The 27,687-nt window shown below is 42.4% G+C and overlaps 1 protein-coding gene across 6 annotated transcripts; it reads right to left on the reverse strand.

The window, feature by feature from the left end:
- Positions 1–1,015: 1,015 nt before the first annotated feature.
- Positions 1,016–27,687, reverse strand: pax2a (paired box 2a). 6 transcript variants are annotated; one of them, XM_008278832.1, is made up of 11 exons: positions 27,645–27,687; positions 26,084–26,249; positions 24,742–24,939; positions 21,135–21,220; positions 20,844–20,963; positions 19,817–19,861; positions 12,625–12,800; positions 10,506–10,626; positions 2,861–2,962; positions 1,339–1,425; positions 1,080–1,156 (listed from the first exon to the last, which is right to left on the reverse strand). In XM_008278832.1, exons 1-11 carry the CDS (start codon positions 27,685–27,687, stop codon positions 1,080–1,082), a joined length of 1,221 nt encoding a protein of 406 aa, XP_008277054.1. The 6 variants fall into 6 exon arrangements, with proteins under 6 accessions (XP_008277050.1, XP_008277054.1, XP_008277051.1 ...); XM_008278829.1 differs by having other exon boundaries at positions 26,084–26,261; XM_008278828.1 differs by lacking the exon at positions 19,817–19,861 and having other exon boundaries at positions 1,016–1,137; positions 26,084–26,252.

Consider the following 27,687-nt stretch of genomic DNA (forward strand, 5'->3'; position numbering starts at 1 on the left):
CTTGTGTGTGTTTTTTTTAATAAAACCAATGCAACATAAATATTTTCGATTTATGCTTTTAAATTGGTTAATTTTATGTGAATGTACCAAATCAAATAATAAAAAAAAGTCAAATAAAAGCTGAGGTTATAGTGCAAAAAAAGAGGACGATACCATGCATGGACATGACTGGAAAACGAGGGGAAATGTTGTTCAGAAAAGTCTTTGATAAAACTTTTAAAAAACTGTGACATAAAAAATAATTTAAAGTATTTCAAATTGCAGCCAGACCGTTTTTGAGTTTGGGGTCGCCACATTTTTTTTAATACTTTGCGAAATGATTTACATTTTTACATCTGATTGTTTGCCACAGGGAGCGTGATGTTGCCGTTGGTCTGCAGGGTCAGTGAATGTCGCAGGGCATGCTGTGTTTATCTGATAATTTGGGCGGGACTGGTGAAATGGGAGCAGAAGACGTAGTCAAAGCACCAGAGTAAAGCCTGTTCTACAGTGTGGAGCCAGGATCTCATTAAGTGTCAGCGGGGGCCCCACAACACTGGTTCAAGTCGCTACATTATCCAGCCATGGGACCACTGTCAACTCCCCTGGACTTTCTCTCTTCAGAGCAGAAAAATACTGCAGTTCGTTACATAAAGGAATGTGAGGATCCATGAATAAAATAACAACAACAACAACAGCAACAAAGAAACAAAAATTAAAAACCCACAACATTTTTTTTCCACATGGTATTCTTCACACTGTTTTTCTTCAATTTATATTTTATAATATATATATTTATATAATCTCTTAAAGTCATTCTGGAAATGTTCAGGCCTGTGAGAGAGTGAGGGCATGATAGGTGAGCTCCGAACGCCCATGGGCCCTTTTTTCTTTTTTCCTTTTTTTCTGACCCAAAGAGTGTAACGCCGAAGCTGGGTGCACCGGCGTCGACCTCGCCCATCCTTCCTCCACGTCGCGCAAGATGACGGGCTTTCGTTTAGGATTCCACCTCGCTTCCCTTCGACCTCAGTGTTTCTCAGACAGGGACAATATGGAGGCCGAAGCTCTGGCCCTGCAGTTTGAGCTGGTCTCCAGGGTAACTAGTGGCGGTCGTAGGCAGTGGCAGCAGTGGGAGGTGCGGAGCCACGGGATGCGGCACTATAATAATAAGGGGAACCTGAAAGTTAACAGAAGAACGAGCCGTTGGAAACCACGAGGTCAAACATCACGTAAGACAAATGTGTGTAAAGGTTCAACAATAGCGAATATTTGAGATTTTTCTAACTGTTTATAAATAGGTCCAATAATGCATTTATGTACAGTATGAGAGTTTTTATCATATAAGACAAAGCCACTTACTTAATAATGCTGGATTGCTGAACCGCCAAGCTTCATTGTAAGTTGTGTATTGTGGATGAGAGTAAGGGTTTCCAGAAAAGTCCCCTCCTAGACAACAAGCAGGTACAAACAACCATGAATGAAGAGCTGATGAACAGAACTGTAAAATATTAAGCTTTAAATCTGCATTTTCACCCAGTTACATTGCACCCACATTCGAATCTTGTCACACAACAGGGAATTGTTTTGTCCTGGCTGCTTCTCTCCACAGTCACTTCAAGTGAACTGATCGTTTTATTAATCCTCTGTTAGTCTTCAGGATTTCCTCTGTTCTTTTCCTAAGTTAGGACTTCAGCGCTTTTATTTTTTTTTTTCTGTCCTGCTTTTAAGCAATGATGCTCCGCTTCAAAACTCCCTAATAGGTTCTCAGAGACTCTTATTGTCCTTCTCCCTGTGCAGTGGAAAGGACGGGAGGGTGAGGGGATATCAGAGAGCGATGCTGGGGGTCCGCAGGTTTCTTTCTTTTATGAGACTATAAAGGCTGGGTTTTATATGAAGCTGCTGAAGAATGGCCTCTGCTTTAACAGTGTTTGGGGCCGGTCACTAAATCTTTGTCATTCGCCACCAGGTGAAAAAAAACCCACAACCGCTGGATTTTTGTGCTTGTTTTCGGGCTTATTCATTCATCCAGGATATAATCTAAGAATCATAAGAAATTTTCTTAATTTAGTCCTTTCACCTCTGTTCATGTCCTAAAATGTTGCCCTCGTGTACACTGAGCTCACCTGTAAATGCTGCGAGCCAGCTTTGATTATTGGCCAGTGTGAGGGCTACATGTCTCCCAGCAATAAAGGGGAATTGTGTTTTCAGTTGTTTGGAGGACAGATCTACACATGCTGGCATCTATAGCATCCTCACTGCTGGTTGTGTAACTTGAGCTCATCCCTGAGAGAGATAGTGATTTAAATATTTACAGGCCCTCCACGCCTCTGTGTTTTGACCCTTAACTGTTTGCTGTGAACCTGAACTGCAGGTTAAGTAGAGGGGAAAGAGATACGCTCTGCAGCCCTGGGTGTCCGGGGAGGCGAGGAGAGGAGCAAAAGCAGTGTTTATCGACGGGGCTGGTGAGAGTGCGCTGTGTGGACACGGCGAGGGTAATGAGCGCTGGGAGCTGGAGTGTAACTGAGAGGAACTGTCCTATCTCACGGCCACTGATTGTGGTGATCGCCTATCGAGTTCATCTAATGTCCTCATCCACAGACGCTAACCACACGCTAACCGCAGTCTAACAAAGCTATAACAAGCTTGCTTCAATCCTTTGAGTCAAGAGCGAGGCTTTAAGGTTTCTTGCCTGTCTTAACAGTGATTGTGTTTCCATTTTTTTTTTTTTTAAAGTATACTTTTTTTTTTTTTTGTTAGTATACATGTGTATTGTTAAGTGACCTCAAGTTCTACAAGATCCCCTGAAGGGGACTATCTAGAGAAACAAAACCTCTAACAGTAAAATTAATGGCATCATAAAAAGGGGAGTAGCATCACCTACCAGGAACCATTCCGGCGAGTGTGGAGGTGGGGTAGCTGCCTTGTCCTGTGGGGGGGACATGAGGCGGGTAGCCAGGTAAGGTGGTACTGGCCATGTCTCGACCTGCAAGTACACAGAAAAAGGCTCTGTATTACAAGGGTGCTCAGACACACAAAAAAAGCTAAATTTATATCCTTTGTTTCTTCTTGAGAGTTAAACCGGTCCAGGGTTTGCATCCTGAGCCACATGTGTGATTAGGATTAGGCAACAAAAGAACTTAGAGAAAGACCCTGGGTTCAAATCAACGCACCTCACATGTTGTGTTTTGGGCTTAAAGTCGCTGTTGACTTTTCCCCCATCTATCCTTAACCTCAACTAAATGCCTAAACAAAATCATTTTGCTAATCTGTAGTATGTAAATTTCATCTGGTATATCTTGTCAGGTACCAGGATTGCACATCTTCTGGGGACATTTTTCTACATCTTGTCCAATAGCAACAATGTCTTTGTGTTATTGTATTTTCCACAATCTTTTTTTTTTTTTACAACCTCTGAAACTTAAATTAAATACTACAATTCTGACATTTAATGTAAAACAGACAAATCACCAAGTGAACTGATGCATATAGTCAGTAAAAAGCAGCGCCACTTTGTGTCCATTTAATTTCTTGTGCAAGCTTATTTTGCAGTTTTGTAAAGGAAATTAGGTCAGAATGCTAAAAAAAAAAATAAAAAAATCATTAAATCTGTAAAATGATGCACCATAAGCGGTTGTATGCTGTCCATCCATTTCCAAATAGGCTTGGGGTTGGAGGGGCCTATCCCACCATGCACTAAGTAAAATCCTGGGTACCAACCTGGAAATATCACTTGTCTATATCACGAGGCAGTTTGCACGAAATTTAGAAAAAGTTATTTGTTTTCATACAGTTATTTAATCAGAGGCTACAACAACATAACCTTAATGCACTAATGTTCTCAGCAGCTAAGAGTGACAGGAGCATCAGCCCAGTGAGAGCTCTCTCTGCTCTCTGCTCCACATTCACCCCTGTAATTAACAGTGACAGCATCGGGCCTGGCTGGATGAAGGGGCGCACAGAACTGGGAGATATCGGTCCAAAGCAGGCCCAGCATCAGCTCTACATGTCTGCTTTTGAACCCCCCCTCCCTCCCTTCCTCCCTCTTTCCCTCCCTCCCTCCCTCTCTTGTTCCCTTTTGGCCTCCTCTGGCCCCCCAGACTTTGGGTCTGTCACGAGGCTGGAAAGACTGGGAGTGCTATTGTTAACTCGAGAGACGAGTAAGGGGTCAAATGTGGAGAAAAGCAGGGTGGAACGGGGGCAAGAGCAGTTGCTCTTAATGAGGGCCAAACAGTCAGTTTTGCTCTTGTATACACAACAGTTAGGCCACAAAGCAACGTGAGAGGCGGCCGCTTTAATTTGGTGTATAATTGAGAATTACGAAATTGCTAAAAATGAACACAAAGGCAAATCAGCTGAACACAGTGAGACTGATTGGATTTTTTATCCGGCTACGTGGGCCTTATGGGTAAAATTGTACCTGCTATAAAGGGCTGGCTGGCATACTGGCTGTAGCAGGGGCCGTGGGCATGAGCAAGGTAGCTGGGAGTAGAGGCATCTACAGAGAGGCTGGACTGGTGGGGCAAGATGTCAGCTAGAGCAGAATCCCCAACAGAGGAGGGGGTGAAGGGGGCAAAGGATGCCTCATGGGGCTCCCGCTTTACACACATGGAAGGTGGATATGACGGGTGAGATTCTGGCAGGTGGGGAAAAAAAAAAAGAAAAGAAAAAACTTGATATAATGCGGGCATACAACTCCACACATACTGTACACATGTTCAAATCAGTCACACATGTATGATAAGATGAATGTATATGAATGTCTAAAAAACAAAAGGAATGCTATTGGCAAAAAAAAATAGATGGAAAAAAAAATCACGTCTGTCAGAGCGGTATATTTTAGATTCATCAGGCACATAACCAAACGCTGCCACTGAGTAATAAAGAAAACAGAGCCTGGATTTCAAGTTCTTATCAACCGTAGGAATTAAAGAGAATCTGAGACTGAGGAACATTACAAGAAGCGCACTTGCTTTTATACATTAACTTCCTATCTTCTACGAACTCAAGAGCAGACATTTTATATGAATACTGAATTGATAAACAGTCTTTAGCACTTGATTTGTTCATTTACATAGCTTATATTAATAATCTCATATGCACCCAGCAGTAATTCATTCAACTAAGTGGAAACATACACCAGTGAAATGTAGCAACAACACATCGCGCCTGATCAATCAAGCTCAAATGCGTAAAAAATTTCCCCAAGGTTTTGGGAAAACAAACAACATAATCTCACGGCTGCTTTCTCACAACAAAATCACTCCCACAAATAACCAAACAATCGGCTTGCAGACAGTTCAAAACTCTACACTTTGATCTAATTTGGCTGATGAGTCTTGGCATCTTTCATTTCACTGGCTCTGCCTCGCAAACCTATGCAATCAATGTGAACTCTGTCTCTGGCCTCTTCATGCCTACTGCATGAGGCTGCTCTGTTTGCTGGGGCCTGTAGGGAGAGATGGCTCTTTCTCCGACACCATGATAGCCTCATTAGCTGCTTCCCCCATCATTGTTGTTTTACAACAGGACTGTGTGTTGCGATTCCTCATTAAGATAAGGGCTGTTCTATGGAAGGGGAGCGCAACACTGTCAGCCCTAAGAACCTCACACCAGAGAATCAGGCAATGCAACTCACTGCTTTCCCATAGAAGAAAAAAAAATTACAACAGGTTCTCCAAATCTCATTCGCCCTCTTTGTCTCTGTGACAGCTGTAAATGTGGATTTACACAAAGGTGTTGCAATTACAGCAAATACCTTCATCCCACCTAATCTCTGACAAATGTCATCGCTATAGAGGGAACAACACGATGTAACGTTTTTAACGTATGATCAGATCATTAAAAAGGATGGTTGCTATGAAACTCTGTCTTGAACAGAAATATTCTAATGAGTGGGCTTTGCATTTAATTGGACGGACCAAAACTTTGTCACATGCACTGTCTAAGTATGTCATAGATTTATTGGAAATGGGGTCTGCATTTAGGAATGACGGCAAATCCCTTGTGCTTAGTTCTGCTCTGCAGTTAATTATAGCTAACACGTAGTCTGTTAAAATCTTTAAAGTGAGAACAGCTTTCCAAAGTCCAGTTGCCCTGCAGTTGATTTGCACACATACACACATCCATGGAACAGGCACTCACTGATAAGAAGACAGGGGACCAGCTTTAGTAAGAAGCACCATAACAGCATTTCAGTATATTCCACACACACACACAGAACTGAGACATTTTTACCCACATTCATGCACAGAAAGCCTAAAACATTGAACTGAACACACATTTTCACTGCAGCCAACCTTAGAATATTCAAAATAAAGAAAACATTTTGAAACACATTATAAATATGGCATTCTCCACTAGTGTTGACTACAGGAGAACATAATCCAATCACTATGTATCACAGTTTCAGAAAGTGGATTGTGCAGCTACCACCTCAAATAGCTCCTTTAAGTGAACCTTGCTCATGCAGGTATATTATCAAATTTAGTAGCACCTTGTTGCCAGGGTATGCTGCCAACCGAACCTTTCAAACATTAATCTGAGCTTCAGGATGAGAATGAGGGCATCAAACACGAGGTCCAGGTCAGGTGTGTTTACACTGTATCGGAGACTTCCTGCATACTACTGTAGGCTTGTGTTTTCTCAGCGCCCGAGCAACCGTTGTCAAACAGACAGGGGTTACGACGCAACAACAACCGATACAAATGCTGCGTTCAAGACCACTGAACTCTGAAACTAATCAGACATGGTGTTGCTTATTGTCCTGGAGACGAGGCAGCGCCCGGGTAAAGGGAGTCTGTCAAATCACAGGCCCTGATGATGGAGATGGAAGATAAACTTAGGGTCCTCGGGGACTTTTCTCCTCAGCAAACACATCTCCGAGAGAGGAGAGATGGTATAGAGTTCTCCAACATCTGTCTCTGCTCCTCCACTGATACCACATCTACAGACCCCATCAACCATAGAAATGGACTGTTAAGAATCTACAGCAATCCTTGGAGTGATGTTTCCAGATATAGCTACAACCGACTTCTCTCAAGTGAGCATTTCAGTTTTAAATGTATACGGAGGAACTTCGGCGCGCAAGCCATTTAAAGGTAGAACTCTTGCTTTGAAAGGCTGACATTCAATCTATACCGAGAACTTTTTTCATTCCTCCAGTGTGTTCAAAGCAAAACTTCCCTCTTCTGTAGTCAGGGAACTGTCATCTGGAGAGGAGTCTACAGAGAATTAAATGTTAAATTTATCCTGACAGGGACATGTTTGTTTCAAGTACAGTATTTTACTTTCTTGCATTGTAGCAGTTTACGTAACTCCTCAGATCCAAAATAATGAAACAGGAACAGACAAAGGCTGTATCTAATTGTGAATGAGTAAAGAATATTTGCAGAGCCAAATAGCCTGAATTCCCCATCCGCAGGTTTAACGTCATTCATTATCAAATGTGTGCTCAAAGGTTAGTGTGCTATTGGTGGGGGGGTGTGATATAAACATTAATTTCCAAGCTTGGGGCTGCAGGTGTTAACTGAGCTGAGACAAGCCGTTTGTCAGCAGGCCACACACCAGGCACCGCAGGTTAGGTGACTGCTTGTTGTTTGCCACCCAGCAGAGAAAAGCTGGTACTGCCAGCTCCCAAAAAAAGAGCCCCAGAGTGTGGTGTGCGTTTCGGCTAAAATTCATCTCAGGTAAAGCGCTCACCTCTTTTGTCCGTAAAGTTTTGTCACTTTTCGTTCATAGAGAGAGTGAGAAATAGATAAACGAACAGATAAAAAAAAACATGTAAAAGCATCAACTCGTCACATCTGCTAGAGTTGTAGTGGATCAGAGGGGTGCCCATTTGCACCTACGCTGTCCCACAGGCTCTGTTGAGAATGATTAACTTGCCCAGCCTGCACAGAGACCTCAGAACTCTCAATGGGTGTAACCCTTTTTAACTACCGTAAAGTATACTGACATATAAAGCATGCCAGAATTAAAATAACTGCACGTGCAGGATCTACAGGATACTGTGTGTTGCTTGCCCTGGTCAGGTATCAGTAGAAAACTACGTAGACGCACACAAATGCTGGATCAGAGCCAGAGACCAGCGGTGAATCATGACATGTATCCACGGACACACTAAACAATTCATCAACTGGATACAAACACAGACGAGTACAACCGCTTCTCTACAACTAGTAGAAGCAAGTGCCCCATTTAAACATTTTCCAATTCAATGCTATTTTAAATGAGGTAATAATTAAATACATTCAATTTAATAATATACACTTGCAGTATTTGCAAGAGCAAGATTCAGTATGTTGCTCATTCAGAGAATATTTTCCTCACTTTTTGTGTTTTTGTTTGCACTAAAATAGTAGCATTACAATGAATTATCATTTACATATTCAAATTGTAGAAATATTAATATGTAAGGATTTTCTTTTTAGAGGACGTAGGTGCTTAAATCCCAGCGGTGCATTTCAGCGCACTAAATCTCTTTCTGATTTGGCCGCCACCCTCCCTTCTAGGTAACCATCTCTTTCACACATTAGGGTAAACAGAGGACACAAAAGATAGTCGACATTGCTTTCACTAGCGCCCCTGGAATGCGAAAACTGAGCACTTCATTAATCATTCATCTTTAATAGATTATGCAAATTCCAGGACATAAAAATCAACAAGATCAATAACTGCATGAATTTTAATTGGGAGCAGAAAACATTTAAAGAATGAATATAATCTCATAGCTCCATCCAGTATGAGAACATAATTTATTGATAATTGGATCCCAGCCTAAGTGAGGAAGGTAATTTAGCATTTTTTCAGCCTTGGCATACATTCCTATTTACAGGGTTTGCTAATGGCAGAAAAGATAATATTATGCACTAATAACCTACACACAATCAAATGCCTCACGCATTACTTTGCATACTAGTGAAAATTGAGTAATAAAAGTTTACTGGATATTACTTCTGAGTTTAATTTGGTGTTCAAAATACTCAAGCGCATTTTTATTTTTTTTTAAATGGCTGCACCCAAACATACTGTCATATTCCACTTTAAGGAAAGTTTTGTTAGTTCGCCTGCTCTTTATGCAATCTGTGGCCCTCACATGTATCGCTTTAGGAGGCCCCAGGCCCCCAGGTGGCTTGGAGGCCACCTGCTATGAGTGTGCTCCCCAGAGCGAGACCACTTTCATAGGAGGAGCCCAGCATAAAAGACAAAAACACACCTTTCTTCTCCTGAGGCCCAACTTTCTGGGGCAAAGCTACCTCCCACATATTCAGGAATAAAAAGGGGGTCTTTCTTTTCCCATAGCTCTGCGCCCGAGTCTGGGGCTGGACTATAGGGATCATATGAGAAGGGCCACTGCAGTTTTCAATCATGCTGTCCTCCTCTTTGCTTACGCTCTCACACATACACACGAACACACACAGAGCACACTCATTGACTTTGATTCCCACTGCATAATTATGGGACTTTTATTAAAAGGCTGACATATTATTCTCGAGCCGGTGTGGCCATCAGTAAACCTAACCTCTCCTGGGAAAAAGCCTCAACAGCCACAATGAAACAATATTTCAATTAACCAGGTGGCCATCAACCTGGACAGTTGAGCAAAAAAAGAAGCCACGGTGGGTTGGTGTGGGTTAGATGATACAGATACTACAAGATATTCAATACATTGCACCTGCCAGTGCACGTTGGCTCTCAGTGGGAGCTACCGCCGCACAACAGCAATCAGAGAAACCCCTGTAATTTCGGTGTTTCTTTCACTGTCTGCATCTCATCTGTATCTGGGTCGCTCCCTCTCTCTCTATCCACAGCATGAGGCAGCCAGCCAGCCACAGTGCCATTCCAGCCGCTGTCAATCAACAAGCTATGATAGCCTTTGATGACAACGTCGTGTCGTGGCGAGAACAGCAGCTGTCTCTTATGAGAAGTGCTCCCAGTCAATCTGTTAGCGGGCCAATCCAGGCTAACACAATAGCCAGTTAGGAGCGGTGTGTGAAAGACCTGTAGGATTTAATGGGCTCAGATGATATATCGCCTCGCTCTGTCCCTTAGAAATAAACACGGGGTGCCTCAAAAAAAGTGCCTTGAAAGAGCTTTTTCAGTCTGTGATAAGAGTTTTGTATTAGTGGAAAATGTGCGTGCCACAGGAAAGTGGCGATCAGAACTTGATGATGAAGGAGGAGCTGACTTTTTCCAATTTGTGGATTTTTTTAAGTTGTGGTACTGATAATGTAAAAGTGAAACCACAAAATCTTCAAAGAAATGATCCATATTATCAGTAGCTTGAATAAGGAGCACCATCTTTTCTAGCTGCAACTAATATTTGTGATAATTGGGATGAAAAACTTTTGGAAATCAGGTAAACTCGGCACGAGACAAAGGAAAAGTCAGAAGAATTTGATAGCACGCATTACTATGCTTGCGTTCTTAGCACTGACTAAATTTGACCACCCTGGTGCAGATGTCTTTGGCCTGCTGCAGCTGTGTATATTCTTTTAGGGTTCAGTGTAGCATGAGTCAGATTGTACCTGTCACAACAGAGTAACTCTGGGAGACACTGGAGGCGAGGTCGGAGCTGGCGCTGGTGGAGAGGCTCGGCTTTACATCTTCCAGGCCAGTATTCAGGGATGGGAGAGTGTACTCATTCGCCTGTAGACAAAAAAAAAAAAAAACACATGTGAGCAGGTGGCAATCAAAGGGAGCAATTCACACTGCCTTTATTAAATTTAACATTCCACTAGATCAGGTCATGATCTGGTTAATGTCACTCATGCACTGCAGGTAGGCTCATTTTGCATGCCAGATTTGAAGCAGATTTCCCCGTTTAGGGAACAATATATGAAATATGTTTGAGTGAAGCCCCCTGGTGTATTTGAGGAAGCTACGCGTGATCCCCTCACTGTGTTTCACTCTGAATATTTCCGGTGAATTCTGTGAACATCGCCCCCGTCCCCGCTCCCCATGCTTTACCAAGACCTATGATGATGTATGCATGCATTAGGGCTTGTCTGAGGAGAAGGCAGAAAGGGAGAGAGGGATGAGAGAGGGATTGGGAGAGGAGTGAAAGGACGGGGTGTCAGCTGGCTCTTTGTGCTCCACTGCAGTCATCCCTGTGACCAGTCAAGGGAGGAGACATTCAGGGCTTTGTTACAGGAGAGACATGTGGTGTGTTTTTTTAAAGGGGAGTACAACCTCAAAATCAGCCTTTGTGCTTTGCCTCCAGGATGAACACATAAAACTAGGTTAATAAAATGTTAAAATAGTGTGCATTGTTTTATAACTTTTATTCTTTTATGTGTATTTTTACTTCATATCGAAGGATTTGGTTGGATTTCTTTTTTACTGTTATAAAAAGCGTTCTGCAGAGTTTCAGCCATCTTTCATCTTTTTTAATACAGTTTCTCATTCACAGTTTGTTGCAGTTAAAAAACTTCATGTGAGGATCAGAAACCAACTCGTCTCTTTAGCATTTATTCGCTTTAATCTCAGGTTAAGACTCCGCTCGCCGTTGGGATGAATCCTGTTTGTTAATGAGATGACACTTCCTGACCCAGCTCTTCTTTGAAAGGATAAGTGTGTGTGCACACATTTGTGTCTACGAGTGTTTGTCTCAGAGTGCGTGTGTGCATCTGTTTGTCTCAATGGGTTGGGGTCCCACAGGGCCGAGCTGGTGACCCCAGTCTTGTCTGCCTCTATCCCAGATAAACTCTAATTGTCTGCTTACAACTGTTCCCTGGCACTAGGCTGGATGTTCCTCTCTATTCCGCTGGGCCTCAGCAGCACAAGAGCCATTTTGTCATGCAGATGGGCTGTGGGTAGGGCTGGGCAGGGCTGGGCGGAGGGCGAGTGGCAAGCACAGAGGGGCCTGAATGACCTGACCACATGGCTGCCAGAAGTGTGGGAGGGATGAGGCCTATTCAGCCTGGCCTCTTCAAAATGGCTTTTTAATGCCCTGACGCAGACACCAGACAAGCCCCTAATAGCCTAATATCCCACCTTTTCACCAGTTTAAGAAAAGGAGGGGGTGTTGGAAACAGGGAGAAAAAAGGAGGTGCGCGGAAAGAGTGGAAAGCAGTCTGATTAATATTACATTAAATTAAAACTGATTTTTCTGGACCATTCTGACGCCGTTTTTCTCCCCCCTCCCCTACCCCCCTCTCGCCTTTTTAATACCTTCTCCTCCACTCTTTGTGATTGCAAGTCATTTCCAATTCGTTTTGGTATTGATCTTGCCGTAGAAATCACTTTGGTAATTAGCTGCATTAGGGGCTGTATAGCAGGCTGAGGGGCTGTCCCTCTGATTTATCGCCGCTGTAATTCCCCGCGATCGCGCAGAGATGAAAATGAACTCAATTAGGGCACTGCTAAGGCTGCATGGGCACCCACATAGAGTTCCAATGGAAAAATTAATAGTCTCTTGTTGTTTAACAGTCTAATGAATGTAAATAAAGGTTATCCGCTGTAATAGGCTGTAGGCTTGTAGGTTGCTTTGAGCAAGAAGTTGCACGGAGCTTTTTGTCACCCGTGTCAGAATATTTACCGAAGTCACTATATAATGTTAGAAATCAGTGTAAATTATTTTACAGACAGGCATGGAAGAAACTTGGTTGCAGTAGATTCCAATATGAGAAAATCTGAGTGTCAAACCTGTTCGGGTTTAATGTGTTCTGAAGTGGGGAAGACATCGGGGTAAGAAGGCCTTTCAAACACACGGTCCAGGGCCTCCAGCTGCTGCTGGGTGAAGGCATCTGCTCGCAGGTGCTTCCTTAAACTTTCCACGCTGCCCTGAGAGTCGCTGCCCGGGCCTGAACCATCAGAGCCATCTAAGGGAAGAAGGAGAGGAGGAGGGAAAGGGAAGGAGAGGGAGGGAGGGAGGGTGACAACATTCTGCATCAGGGCAAGGCTCCAGTCGTTTTACTTGATATTATTCTAGCATTGTGAGATAAGCACGAGGAAAAAAAAATTTCTGAGCTCAACGGGTGTGAGAGTGATGGCATGAGGAGCGGTAGTAAATTCAGGGAGACCCACCATCATGTCTGGCTTTTATCTCCCCTCTCTGTCTCTCTCTCTCTCTCTCCCTTCCTCTCATACATACACTCACTAGAGCAGCTCTCTGCCTCCCCCCACCACCACCACTCCTCCTCGCAGCCACCATCAGCACGGTCATCATGTGATAGGTCTATGGTAATTGATGGATTACCTTCAGTGCAAATATATACTTGTAAGGGAGACCGTGTGTTTCAGGAGGAGAAAGTAGGGCTGGCGATTACATACAGAGCCTCTCATTCTGCCAGCGGGAAATGGAGAGCCATTATTTAACTGTACTATTTCCTCCTGAACATATTACCCTTGCCTCTCTCTGTCTCTCTTTCTCTCCTTCCATCCCCCACATATTGCCTGTCTCGTGGAAAACAGAATGGAGTGGGGATGGTACTCAGGGCCCAATGAGGACGGGGCGTCGAGGGCAAGCGTATGCATTTCCTCACTTGGTCACACTCTATATAAACAAATGAGCCTGTGCTTCCCTCGTTCTTCTGATCTCTGACCCTATCAACTCGGCCAGGGAGCCCACCGCCGCCACTGCAGCTCTCCCTCTGCTCACTCATCATGTCCTGAACACTGAAAGGGGAAAAAAAAAAAAAAAGAATCTACAGCTAAAACCTCCAGCCAGCATTCCAGGAACCTCCACTCTCCTGGCTGCCTCCCACCACCCTCCCCTTTTCCTCTCTATACTGCGCCACCAACAGCGGATGAGGGCTTTAGCTCCCGTACAAATCTGTCATTCTAAATTTGCAGCAGATTATGTTCTCTCCTGGGCGAGCCAGCGGTGATATATGATATGCAAGGCCGCTATTGATTGCCTGATCCGCTAGCAGAGGAGGGAGGCGAAATGAACTTGGAATGAACATCATGCCTCAACTCATTGTGCGTATAATACTCTACTTAATCCCACATTTTTCTGTGCTATGGAATTCAATTGATCAATCATGTTCCACTGATGGTACCATTTCAGGGGCGTTATTGCCATTCTGCTCGGCTGCTTGACCTTTTTTCAATGGCTGAGGCCAGAGGATGAACCCGATTCGCACCAAGAAATAGATCCATGGAGAGAATGGAATAGAGGACTGCAATTGGGTATGAGAGTGTGTATGTGTGTTTCGCAGCTAAAATATATTGACTTTAGCTTTGTGTAACATTTATAAAGGAATCAGATTTTTCTCCTGCCGCATGTGTTTTTCCTGCTACGAGTTTACAGAATATTTTAGCACAGGCTTTTTTTTTTTTCTCTTCTCAAACGGCTCCATTGGTTGGAGGGTTCGGGATGCTGGGGGTGGAGCAGCACTTGTGTTGCTGTATGAAACTCAATTGTTGTCTGTGGTACAGAAGAAAATGGAGTCATTAATTACCTCATATCAGCTGGTCTGAGAAAAGAGGCAAGCTTGATCAATAGCAAGTGTTTGTCATTCAACGCGGAGGAGCATGCTTATACTCAGCAACACCCTTACACACTTAATAAGGCCCTCTGAACTGGCGGTGAAAGGACGTAGATCCCCATCATAGGATACTTTTTGGTGCACTTTCTGTGATCTACATTTCAACAAAAGCACCATAAGCAAAGTAAAAAGCTGACTTTAGAATCTGTTAATTGACGGGCAGGCATCTATATTACTATTGGATGTTTTAGAGGTTCGTTTACACATGAAAGTTAAAAAAAATTAGAATAAAAATACACACGAAAGGTTAAAAAATATGAATCAAAATGTGGCAAAATTTTTGATGATCACGTTGCACATCATTCTCATTATTCTTTCACTTCTCTAAAATATTTATGTGAATATATTTCAAATTTATGTGGCCCAAAAACTCCTGATTTAGCTTTTAAAAAGGAATAACAGTAAATCATTTATTTTCAGAATTTGCCATTAGAGCTTCATGTTTGACACATATCATAAGATAGCTGCAATAAATCAGATTCATCCTTTGACAGTCAGCGTGTCAAGTGGAGTGTGAAGCCCGACTGTCAGATTGTGCGTGCATGCGTGTGTGTGTGTGTGTGTGTGTGTGTGTCTCATTGACTGGCTTGTTTCGTTCTCTCAGTGTTTCTTCAACCCCTTTGGGTGTCTCAGCAGGTATTCTCTTATCACTCCCACAGCCCCAGCTGACTGCGTCTCTTTGTTTTAACACCAACGTGTGAGGAGACAAAGTGATATAAAAACAAGAATCTCCAACGGTGACATTCACACGTGGTGCACTTTCTGGTAAATACCGTCTTTGATCAGCTTGAGCAGATGCTTTGTGACCTTATTGTGCCCACGAGTTAGATAGTTTATCACGGGTTCAAACGTTTTAAGAGGACTTTGCAGCTTTGTAGCAACTCAAAGCACAAGCAAATCAACACCTGATATGAAACTGCAACTGGTCTTTTTGCTGTGAAAATTTAAAAGTTTTTTCCACAAACTTATGCTTGTGCACTTTCAGCCGTTTGTACACACACACACACACACACACACACACACACACACAGAGTTAACCAGTGACAGTCGCTATTGTAAAACGGACCTCAGTGGCATCAAAAGCTGTTGTTTTTTGCTTTGTCTCTAAGGGGGATGTTAACGTCCTGTGGTGGCATGGTGGCACTTAATGTCCTTCTTTCATCTCTCCTGTTCCTGTGATAAGATAACTCAGAGCAGAGTAGAGGTGGAGGCTCGTTTGAAAGGCAAATGAATTCCTACACACTGCCTGGCTCCCTCCGTAAATCAATGACATGGGGTTCCCTAGATCAGAGGCTGCGAGTCAACCGTTTACTTATTCGTCCTCCGCTGATAGGTGAAATGATGCTATTGCAAATTGTGGATCATTCGTTGATGTTTTTAAAAATGCTGTTTAGCTTGGGAAAAAAAAAAAAAAAAGAAGAAGAAGAAAAAAAAAAAAAAAAGAGAGGGAGAGAGAGAGCACAAACAAACTGGTATACCCAGAGGGTGAACACTCCTTCCCTGTAAGCTAGCTATATTTATGAAACCTCTGAAGCGGAAAGGAGAGAGGTGGGTGGGGTGGGGGAGAGAGAGGAGAGAGGCAGAAACACTGCCATGGCTGTTAAGATCCTGTTATGTTGTGGCGTGTTTAAGAGCTTTATTAATTCGATTTAGCACCACCAACCAGTGTACTGACTGTCAGCGGGCATAGTGATGCTTATTTGATATTTGCTCTCACTGCCAGCACTGAGGCTGCGTCGATAGTATTTTGAAGCACTCCAGTTGTTTTATTTATTTCATATTCTGACACGGCAGAAAGTTTAGAATAAGTAAATAAAAAGTATGAGAATATTTGGATCTAGTTTGTGAACATTACTGACAGTAGATGGTTGAGTAAGTTGGTTTTTGTATGTAAAGTTGACGGTTTGATTCCTGGCTACGAGCAAGACATTGAATTAATCTTGATGTGTGTGATTTGAACAAAACTGTAAAATGAACCTAAAGTAATATTATGTTTGAAACACACGGTAGAAATCTAAATTTGATCAAATGAAAATATCCTGCTGAGACTGCTGCACTGTGTTATTAAAATAAGCCTTAAAAACAAGTTGAAATAATCTGTTTTTTTAAAGTTAGTTTTAGGAAAATGTGTAATTTACAGCTTGAACAAAAACAACTTGAAATTTAAGATATTTTGCACCCTCTCCCTCTCTAATGCGACTTCACCTCCCATCTCTTATTTTTCTTTGTCCTCCTCTGTTTTCATCTCCCTCCTCTGGACCAGCCGGTCGTTTAACGTCGCCACCCTGTGTGGTGGGTATTTGTGGAAATGCAATTAACGTATCCCTACTTTTCTCATGCCATTTCTCCCTCCTCAAGCTGAGTAATGCACCGCTCCATTAATTCTCGGCGTTGCTGCCCGTAATTGACTTTTCTCTGACATGATTCCTCTCCATTGAGTGAATTCCCTCCTCTTTATATTTTTGTGCGACTGATCTCATTGTATATTGTTTACAACCGTACGCGGGCTCTCACACAGCCGTGTTGCCTCGATGCAAATGGTGAAGCCACAAGACTCGGAGAGAAGAGAGGGGGACAATAAGAGGAGAAATGAAACGTTGAGGAGAAAGACACAGATAGAGCAGAGAAGGAGGAGGGGGAGGAATGCAATGTGGACCCTTTTGTGCCTCCTCTACTGTCAGGGCCCTAACAGCTTCTTGTCTCTATGTTACGCTCTGTGGCCCCTCTCAAACCTGGGCTTTTCTCTCTCACACACACCCCATCAGGGCCATCATGGCGCTCATGATTCCATTTTTTTCTGTCTCGCTCTGGATGCATTTATTTTCTAAAGTGATCCTCTATTGACTCATTGTCATGGAGTGGCTTGACTAGTCAACCAGTGTAGGCCCAGGTTCAAATCCATACACTAACTGATTTAAACTCTGCAAATGGGTCATATGTGTTAAGAGATACTCTCTGGGCATTCTCCAAAAGGGGCCAAATATCAAATGGGAACAAATCAAAAACAGCGACTGTATTCATTTTTTTTCAAGCTATTGAGCAAGGTTGATATGATTCCGGCTGCTGCCTACGATCATTCTTTTATGTCATGAATGAACAACCTGCTAGGCCATATTTTTTTTTCTTCTCTCCTCTCTCACACACTCATCAGCTCCTTCTACACTCATCCCACACCCACGCTACAATCACAAGTTATGACCTTTGCTTTCTCCATCTAATTTATCACCGTAGCACCCTACTGCCTGTCCTCCCCAGGAGCTCCGCTGGGCTCCATCCAGGACGTGGTGAGCCAGTGACGAGAGAAACGCACACTCAGGTCACATCAACCTGACTGCAAACAGCGGGAGGGTCAGCTGTAACCTGCCACTGTATGCTAAGACTAGGAAAACACTGAATTTACATAAAAGCCCTAATAAAAAGCGAGCAAATTACAGCAGGTACGCCACATATTAATTAGCTCGAAATTAACTTGGAGAAAAACTTTTTTTGAAACGAGCGCGCGAACTTCTAGCACCGTAATACACATTTTACAATCACACAGCAGTTGTCACCCAATCCTCTCTGTCTTTTCTTGGCTTCCACCTCCACCATAGGTTTAAATGACTGAGTGAGAGCAAGCTGTACAACAGGCTAATTTCCCCACTTCACTATTAATGCATTTGGCAGGAACAACATTCCATTTCCTGTAATGAGATACACAAATAAATCTGGCTATGGATAGATTCGGAGTCGGGGGGTGGTGGCGGTGGTGGTGGTGGTGGTGGTAGTGGGAGGTGGTGGAGGAGGAGGGTGTGTTGGAGGGGGGGGTAAAGGAGAGGGGGCGCATTGAGACGCATTCTCCCAGCACTGGCATAATTGGTATCGCTGCTTGCAGACATGCAAACCAATCTCTCCACAGATAGGACTGAGACTCTCTCTTTTCCCCCCTTAAGGCTATTTCTTTTGTCTTTTCGATAGCTTGCACATCCAAGATAGAGGGAGGGAGTGGAGGGGAAGGGGGGGAGAGATGTTAATTTGTGAATTAATAGCTTTTCTCTGCAGAATTGCAAATTCTTTTTAAATGTCACTATGTTCGCTATGTGAAGAGCATCGGAAGCCACAAAAGTTACACACAAACACACAAAAAAAGGCGCATTTCCGTGCATAGGTGTGTACGTACGCACGCACAGATCCGAAAACTAATCCTTGCTCAATTCTCATTGAGGCTGCCAGGACCTCCTTCTTCCCTCCTCCCCTCATAAACCCTACTTTTCTTTTTTTTCTCTCTCTCTCTCATTACCCTGCTCCTCTGTCTCTCGTTTTCCACCTCCCATCTTCACTCAAAGGCGTCCAGTGTAACATGCTACTTTTAATTTGCAATAACACATGACAAGGACAGATTAATAGCTCTTATGGCACCTATGTCCCTGAAGCTCGTCTTACGGGGACCTGGTGTACATAACGCGTGTCACACTACATTATCTCTACAGCCCTGCAGTAATGGGGACCTTTTTCTTCCTAAAAGGGCAACCGCTGACTTCAGTCACACCAGGATCACAACCACCCAACATCACGACACCAGCGCCACAAGGACTGCACAATGCTTTTTTTTTTTTTGTTCATATTTGGCATGGCAACATTATCACAAGAAAAGCACAAACACGTAACACCTTCAAGCTCAAAACTTTGATTAGACACAGACATGCAAATAAGACTGAAGAGAGAATATTCTCAACAATGTGAAAACCCTTTGCATTGGAACTCTACTTGTTTCCAATATATTTATTTATTTCCTTAGATTTTTAATTAGTTATGTATTTACTAAGTTGTCTGACAGAGAAACATGTTGCTGCTGCTGAGACACCCCCTACTTACTCTGTAGAAAAAACAAAACAAAAAAAAAAACAACGCTGGCATTAAACTAAAAATGTGGGAAATTGAAAATTACCACAAATAACCAAACACAAAAAACTGCAGTGGGTTTCTTGTTATCACAGGCCAAATTAAAGGGAATTGTCAAGTTTAGAGTCATTAAAAATATAAATGAATTGTACTTTGGAAATCCACAGCTATTATTTGCCTGATAACAATTCTAAATAAGCTACGCTGTGCATTAATGTATATTGAACTGCATGCCATTACATGGAAAATATGATTTTCCACAGTCACTTTAGCGTAATTTATTTTAACTTCCCGGGAGATTATTTATTGGGAAAAAAAAAAAATAAATCCCCCCTCCTCCGCCACATCTCATAAGCTCATAACCCAGGAAAAGCAACATAAATAAATAAAACAGCAAAGTGTGAAGAGAGTATTGTGGTCTGATTGACCAAAGCAAAAGAGAAGGTTGTCTAACTTGAACTTACAATGTCCTATTTTCCTTCCATCCAAGTGGTTGCCACTCCAGAGAACTAAAGAGACAGAAACATAAAAGAAGGAAGTGGCCTGTTTTGATAAGTGCTCTTTGAGATCATTTTCAACCATATCATCCCATCAGCCACCTCAAAGCACAGAAACACACATTTGCACGCACGCACACACACACACACACACACACACACACACACAGGCACACGCGCAGCCCCTTCCCTGCCTCCACCGGTCTGTTCCTACACCTGTTCAGGCCTCCACCAGGGACATGTTAATTCATAGGCATTAAAAAAAGCCAATTGTTTGCACAACCGATAATCTATTAGCCCTCAGGCAGTGTGTGTCCACTCTCTTGCCTAGGAATGAGAAATTCTGGCTTGGACCGGATAGGCTTCCACTTAATCTTTGAGCGTATCTAGGTCTATTTGTTTGCCAGTCCCTTGCTAGTGTGTAGTAAAAAAAAAAACTTTATCATTTGACGTCTTCATGTTTTTTGTTTTTTTTTTGCCCTGTTTTAATGCATCACTACTGAGTAAAAAAAAAGATCTGCTTGTGTTTTTATACAGTGCAGAATATTAGCTGATAGCATCCGTGCAAGGGGATCACAAAAGAGCTTCTTTTTCTACCATTACAAGAATGAAAGCACAGAGCAGCAGTGTTGATGCCTTGCCAAGGGGGATTAGAGTTGTATGACAGCTATATGGAATATCTACAGTACGTCTGAGCGTGGTGTAAAATTGAGATGCAGCTCTGTAGGCATATCTGTATGGTAAAACGCAGGGCATCAAAAAAAGCTGATTGAATCACAGCACTCTCTCAACACTTGCCCTGCCTGATATACAACATAACAAGTCACTGGAGACGGCACACAGAAACACACTTGGCTGCAGCGCTGTCATAAATGCCATCTTCTTCACACACAGGAAAAGAAAAGAAAAGAAAAGAAAAAAAAAAAAAGTAGGAGATGAGTGATGAAGAGAATTAAAAGGACGGAAAAACAAAAGGATCTTGTGTCTCCCTTACCATCGTCTCGTTTCCTCTTCTCGCCATTGGAGCGGGGAATACCCAGAATGCCGTTGATGGAGTAGGATCCTACGGGATCGTTGGAGGCACTGGTCACAGGAGGGGAGGCTGTGCTGGGCACTGACGGAGAAAGCTGAGTTAGTGTGTGTGTGTGTGTGTGTGTGTACAGTATACGCCGGAGTAAGTGGGTTATTTGTGCGTTTATTCAGGTGCATATGGGTCATAGTTTCCTTCCTCTTTCTGCCGCCCTGATTGGCTCATTTGACTGTAATCTGTCCGTGTCGGGCTCACCTATGGTATGGCCGGGCGTGGAGAGCGGCGTAACAGATCCATCAGGGGACGGGTGGAATTGCTGCTGGACTTTGGTGCGGATAATCCTGGCAAAGTGAACAACAGACACGGATCAATCAATAGCGCTTCCAGAGCATTGAGATTTCACACCGGACCGGCCACCGCGGGACGCTTAAACGTGGCACATCACGTCCACTTACGTCCGTGCATGTACAAGTGCTCCATCGTTTGGGGGAGCGCTTGTATCCTCATATTCAGGCCCCCCTGTCACAAATAGCCAATCTCGGGGCTTTGGGGGCAATCTCTGTGCTCCTGTGTGAGGCTGAATAGGCGCTGCCCCCTGAGATTGTGGATTCAATCTAGCTGGATTCTGAGGTTAGAAATATGATAAAGTCCCTATACCAGTAAGATGTGATGTGGCGGGAAAGTCTTCATTGCACTTTGGTCTGAATGATCTTGCAAACAAAGCATGAAATCACATCAATTCACCTCAATGATCAGCTTCACTGGCTCTACCTGGCCAACTCTAATAATCTCCCTCTCCTGCTCCCCACTCCCTCTTTCCTCCTCGCTCTCTCCTTCTCTCGCCATCTCTCAGACCTGATCTTTCACTCCCACCCTCATCCTCTTTTCTCATTTATACTTTGCTGTCCACTGTGCTATCTGCTTTACTGTACTTTACAATGGCTGTCTTTCAAAAACCCTCATCACTCTCTTTCCTTTTCTTTCTCTTTGCTCTCCTCCAATTCAATTTTTTTCTATTTCTGTCTCTATTTCACTGTCACCTCTCAGGTAGGTGTCCGTTGTAGTTTTTTTTTTTTTTGTGGTCTTTTTTACTCGCTAAGTGTAGCACACAGGAATCCTCCAGGCTCACTGAGAATCAGAGCCTATTGATTGGGACTCCCAGATAGAAAAGTTGACGACAAATGCTGGCGAGGAACAGCAGATGCAAATGGTGATCTATAAATTATATGTGACAGGAAAGCAATAGTATCTCATTGGCCCAAGCTGAGACCACTGCCACATCCAATGTCGTTTAATCTGTGGTACACTTTGGAAAAAAAAATAAAAAAATAAAAAAAGCAGGTGTCACAATAATCTGAAAATTACGAGAGCTAAATTGGAGATGATTTTTACATTTGTAAATGTGACGCTTGCTGTAATTCTTTTAGTAAAACAAACTGTAACAGTGGGATTTACACGAGCTCAGCTTTAGCTCTTATGGGACATGATCGCATTACATTAAAGCATGACTATGGTAATCTTTTGATTGACAGATGAACGTGAGATCATTGAATAACAGGCAGCGTTGTATACCCACAGAAATCCCACATGGAAGCCCCTCGCACTCCAGAAGTGTGACAAAAACAGACTTTTACAGACTGCAGATGAGGGCGAATGACGTCCACGTGTGCATGCAGCATCCAGCAATAAGCCATCAATTCTGAATCAGGCAGCTACGGGGTTAACTTCCTCAGGGGCAAAAAAATGTACATCAGACTCTTTTCATTCCCCTCACTATCTCATGTGTCCTCCATACTCTTCTCCTTCAGGCAGGGCAACAAAGGCTAGTAGTCTCCTCCAGAAAACACACATCAATATTTTATTTGAATTTCTAACATCTCACCACAACAGTTATCTGACCTCATGACTCGAGGGAGTCTCATAAATTCAAGGACTTTGTTTCGAGTCTATGTTGTTGATATTGAATAAGCAATTTGGATGGGTGAATTAACGACTTCGGTGTTTGGCTGATGTAAAAAAAAAAAAAAAAAAATCCCCAAAGAAATATTAAAATGTAGATCGATATGATTGAAAGCCGCTTATGGGTACGCCTTTGTCCACTGGGCATGGTGCAGCGGGTGGAAACTCCTCTCTGCGACAACAAAACAAAGTGCAACCCAGTCTCTGTGTAATCTTTAATAATTCATGCAGGAAAAATGTGTTTAAAGCCAGGACATCCTCTTTAGTCAACAGAGCAGAGGTCAGCTCTTTAACCACAGAGACCACCAGGGGTCCACTGTCTATTTCTCTGCCTCTATTCCTCCCTTTTTCTTCCTCCTCCACATTATTCCCAACCCTCCCTTTTAACAAGCAGCAGCAAGAAATTCAAACAATATTTTAAAAAAGCCATACATGTGAAAATTATAGGCAACTACCACTGGAGTTAATGTTAAGATGGTCAAAATACTATACATGCAGTAAAATAAATGTCAATTAACCGTTATTGAATGCCAATGCAGAATTTGGGGGACTAAAAGTCACGAGTGAAGTCGGCTGATTGTTTTGTTGTGATTTGTGAGGCCATGCTTTAGGAATTTAAAAAAGAAAAATGCAGATTTGTGCACAAAGTCTGATGTTAATCATTAATGTGGAAGCCAAAGTGGTTTCAAAGGACACAGCTTGTCCTAATCGTGCTGTTTCACAAAGCTGAACACATTATCACTAATATAGTAACATATTTTTTAAAAAAAGATCAAAGAAATATATTTCCCTGGTTTCATGCACAACAGGTGAAAACAAAGAATGGTGCCAGCGAACCTGTTGACACCATCATTTCCAAAGCAGCCAGATTTCCAAATGTTTCTCTCTTCTTTTTTTTTTCTTCTTCTTTTTCTGTAAAGATTCATCTCTCTCCTGCATTTAGCTGCTATGTGTTATGAGACTCTCTTCAGCTCATTAAAATGTAATGCTGATGACCAGCTCTCTGGAACAGTGCCTCCTAACCAAAGTTCATCACTGGCAGAGCACTACGGGGCTTTTTCACTTTGCACACATGCAGTGGGGCTTTTCAGCAGCAGCGTCCTCTGTCTAAAGAGACTTTGTCCACTGCTGCTGTCCCGCTTCATGTGGGAAAGGTGAAGGTGTAGGGTGTCTGTAGCTGCTTCACCAGAACAGAAACTCTTTTATAGTCCATTTAATCAACACTTTTTGTCAGGCCAGGAGTAATGTCACTTTCTTCAATTTTCTATATTTTACTAATTATATTGTAATAATAATAATAATAATAATAATAATAATAATAATAATAATAATAATTCAGGAATTGTTCAACCATACTGTGAGCCTAAATGTGTGATCTGTTGTCGCTCCACACCTCGGTGTTGGAAAACAGAGCAATTGTCTGGCAATAAAGAGGCTCCTGCCTCCTGTGTCGCAGTGTGGTCCGCGTATTGAACGACTTTGTTGGGTATTTCCTTCTGCCTCTGGATCTGGTTACGCGGTATTGATCGGTTTTTATCGAGACAGATGTGATTCTTCGTGGCCCCAGCCTCAGCTCCCGTGCTGCCTGTGTTGTGGAGGGCCGCACAGGGGATTGAATTGCACTTGTGAGACCACCCCGGATAGGCTCGGCTGGAATTGACTATAGTTCAGCCTTGTATGCGAAGATAAAGGAGCTATCTGCTTATTTCGGTGATGATTTACGCAAAGAAAATACCGCCTGATTAATCCAATTTGCCTCAGTTGCGTTTTTTTTCCTCTTATGTGTATGTACACATTTAGAAAGAAATAAGCTTCGTTTCAGGGCGAATTTACGCGCCTTTGCGCAATTTGCCACGCTTTCCATAATATAATAAAATGGAATAAAACCGTTATTACCACCTACCTGTTGATGGATGAAACGCTGGGAACCGTGTCGTTGTCGCAGACGCCCTCAGCCAGTAGTCGGTCCCTTATCTCCCAAGCGAACATGGTTGGATTCTGGCGCTTATATTCTGCAATTTTATCCACCACTTTCGGAGTTGCGACCTTTGGTTTGGAGCCACCAATGACTCCGGGTTTAATACTGCCGGTTTCGTAGTACCTGCATGGGGACAGAGCGAGTGTTCCTGAATCTGGATCCCTCCTTCATTTCACAAAATCAAGTCATTCGTGTGATCAATGAGAAAGGTGACTAAAAAAATAAAATAAAAATAAAGAATCGTTTGTGTGGAAACAAATCTCCATCGACCTTCTGCAGTTACATGTACTGCACACAAAAAAAATTACCTAGGAATATGATGGCGGCATTAATCTATTAATTGGTGTGGAAGTGTGCTGTAAAATGGGCCTAATTGAGTGTCAGCTGGAAGGCGAACAGAGCTGATTTTCAACGAAAAGCAGTGTAATTAAAATGAAACAATATGAGCAGTGAGACGGACAGAACAAAAGGACAGTTTAGCTGTAAGAGCACAGTTTGGACCTCAGGTTGTTTTTTTGTTTTTTTTTTCAAGTCTGCATGAGCTTACAGTAGCATGCACGACATGCCACCATGACCTATTGGTAAATGTTGGTGACAAACATTCAGTGTGTGTGAAATGAAATACCTCTGAAATGCCTTCTGATAGCTGAAAAAAATATATTTCAAAATATTATCTCACAGCATTTGTGCTCTGAAGTAAAAAATGAGCTAATTTCTTAGGTTTCAAGTAGCTTTTACACTGATAGAAAAAAATATATATAAAGAAACGGACAGTGTTGATGTTTTATTTCTCCAATGGACTGAAGTTTATATTGGCCGTTGTGGTTTTCTTAATCTTCCTAATATTCCAATTTGCGTCTCATGGTTGTGGTATTTTCTCCTGTAATATTAAAACAGCCTCATATTTCTCTCGGATATTTTTCTTTTCTTTCTATCATTAATATTTAGCTGTAAACTCCCCTCCTAACATTTATTTCATGATTATGATGCTTTTTTTTTCTCTCTCTCTTGCGAGGCTGCAGGTGATGGATGAGGAAAAAAAAAATCTCGGACGCAAAACTGCTGTGTTCAAGCAAAAAATAAAAATAAAATAAGAAATAAATAAAAAATAAAGAAAGAAGGGGGAAAAAAAAGAGAAAAAAATGACCTGCCTATATAACCGATGACTGAGGCTGAAATAGAGCTGGGTGCGCATATATAGGAGCTATAGAAAGATTGATGTTTGACACACATAGGGCTCTGGTTGGTAGTGGATCCCCCCTTTTACCTGCCGAGGATTTTGCTGACACAGCCGTGACTGACCCGTAGCTGTCTGGAGATGTCGCAGGGCCGGACGCCCTGGTGGGCCAGCTCCACTATCCGCTGCCTCACCACGTCCGGGAGGGGTCTGCCGTTCACAAACACCCCGCCGAGCTGGTTCACACCGCCGTGCCCTGCGTGGGATACAACAGCAACACAGGCAGGGGGGACATAACATTACATACCTGCAGAAGACGCGCTTTCCCTCCATGTGCGCGCGTTTATTTTTGTGCTGCGTGTGTTCAAACCAAAAATACACGCTTTGGAATTTTTAGCAGCCTGAAATATTTTAAATCAGCAGCTAATAATAATAATAATGATAATAATAATAATAATAATACATGATAGGAATTTAATTGAAGCTTTCCAAATAAAAAGGAATCAATTTAAACATCTCGCGTTGCGTTCAAATACCGTGCGTAAAATTAAAAAATCTAATACTGGCTCCTAAAAATCAAAACACATCTGTAATTTTATTTTATTTTTCAATTTTTTTTAAAGACTAAAAACATATCCAGTAAAGCTCCCCCCTCCTCTCCCTACACACTGGCCTGGTTAGGCAATATTTTCCAAGAGCATCTCCACTGCACTGCAGCCTAACACATGTCGCACATATTATGTTTCAACCTGTTTAATTTTCCTTGCACAATTATTGTAAATAATTAAAATAAGCTTTGATAACTCATATTACCAACGCGGATTGTGCGAATGAGGAGGGGATAAATAATTTAGGCAGAGTCCGGGTCTTCTTTACGCATATCATATGGAGGAAAACGTGAAGAAAAGCAGCAGTTACAACAACAGCTACTCCAGCCGGCAGGACGTTTTTTTTTTTTTTATTATTATTCTTTTACCACCAACATCTAAAGTGAGAGAATAACATTTACACACAACGTGCTCTTGTCTCCCCTAAAAGCATCTCGTCGTTTCACGTGTAATAAAAAGCTTTGTATTTAAATTCCCCCATTTTCTCACTTAACACTAAACGTACGCATGAAGCAGCTTCTGTGTTCCCGCTTTAACTGACCTCTGAGTCCATAAAGTTTCCACAACAAACTTCACGAAAAAATAAGAATAAAAACTAAACTCTCCAGCGTCCCATGTGCGTTTAAAAGTTCCCCAGATTTGTCTTGTTCTAAAACATTTCAGCAGCCATGTGTTCTCATTTCCTCTATTCTCCTTTATTTCATTTCAAAATTACTCCTTTTAAACCTATTTTTAAAAAATGACTCTTTAGGTAAAACGCCAATGTTTTAAAGGACCGTAAACTATTTTAAAAATAAAAAAAATGTCTTGAATCGCCAAGAACTGTGTTCACCTGAGATACAGAAATAAAACGTCGCCAAACAACGAGCCTCAGTGGACTTCAAATAAATATATATTAATATATCCATTTAAATATTTCTAACTGCCTGATTTGTGCGTAAATTAAAGCGCAATCGTTCCAAACGCACTGGGTCTAATTTGTGCAGGAATTAAAGTTAAATCGCAGCGATGTTTTGCTCTATAAACTAATTCAGCATACTCACGGTGCATCGCTGAGAAGGGGTCTGCTTTGCAGTGAATATCCAT

Source organism: Stegastes partitus, unplaced genomic scaffold (genome assembly GCF_000690725.1).
Source record: "Stegastes partitus isolate 25-593 unplaced genomic scaffold, Stegastes_partitus-1.0.2 Scaffold133, whole genome shotgun sequence".
NCBI classification, from domain to species: Eukaryota; Metazoa; Chordata; class Actinopteri; family Pomacentridae; genus Stegastes; species Stegastes partitus.

What these genes read in the sequence shown, in the direction of transcription:
- pax2a (XM_008278829.1), bottom strand. Translation starts at nt 27,687, where the DNA reads ATGGATATTCACTGCAAAGCAGACCCCTTCTCAGCGATGCACC. An exon ending in CACGCCCGGCCATACCATAG is followed by an intron (nt 20,964 to 21,134) that starts GTGAGCCCGACA and finishes TTTCTCCGTCAG; the next exon opens with TGCCCAGCACAGCCTCCCCT. An exon ending in AACACATTAAACCCGAACAG is followed by an intron (nt 10,627 to 12,624) that starts GTTTGACACTCA and finishes TTTTGTCTACAG; the next exon opens with GCGAATGAGTACACTCTCCC.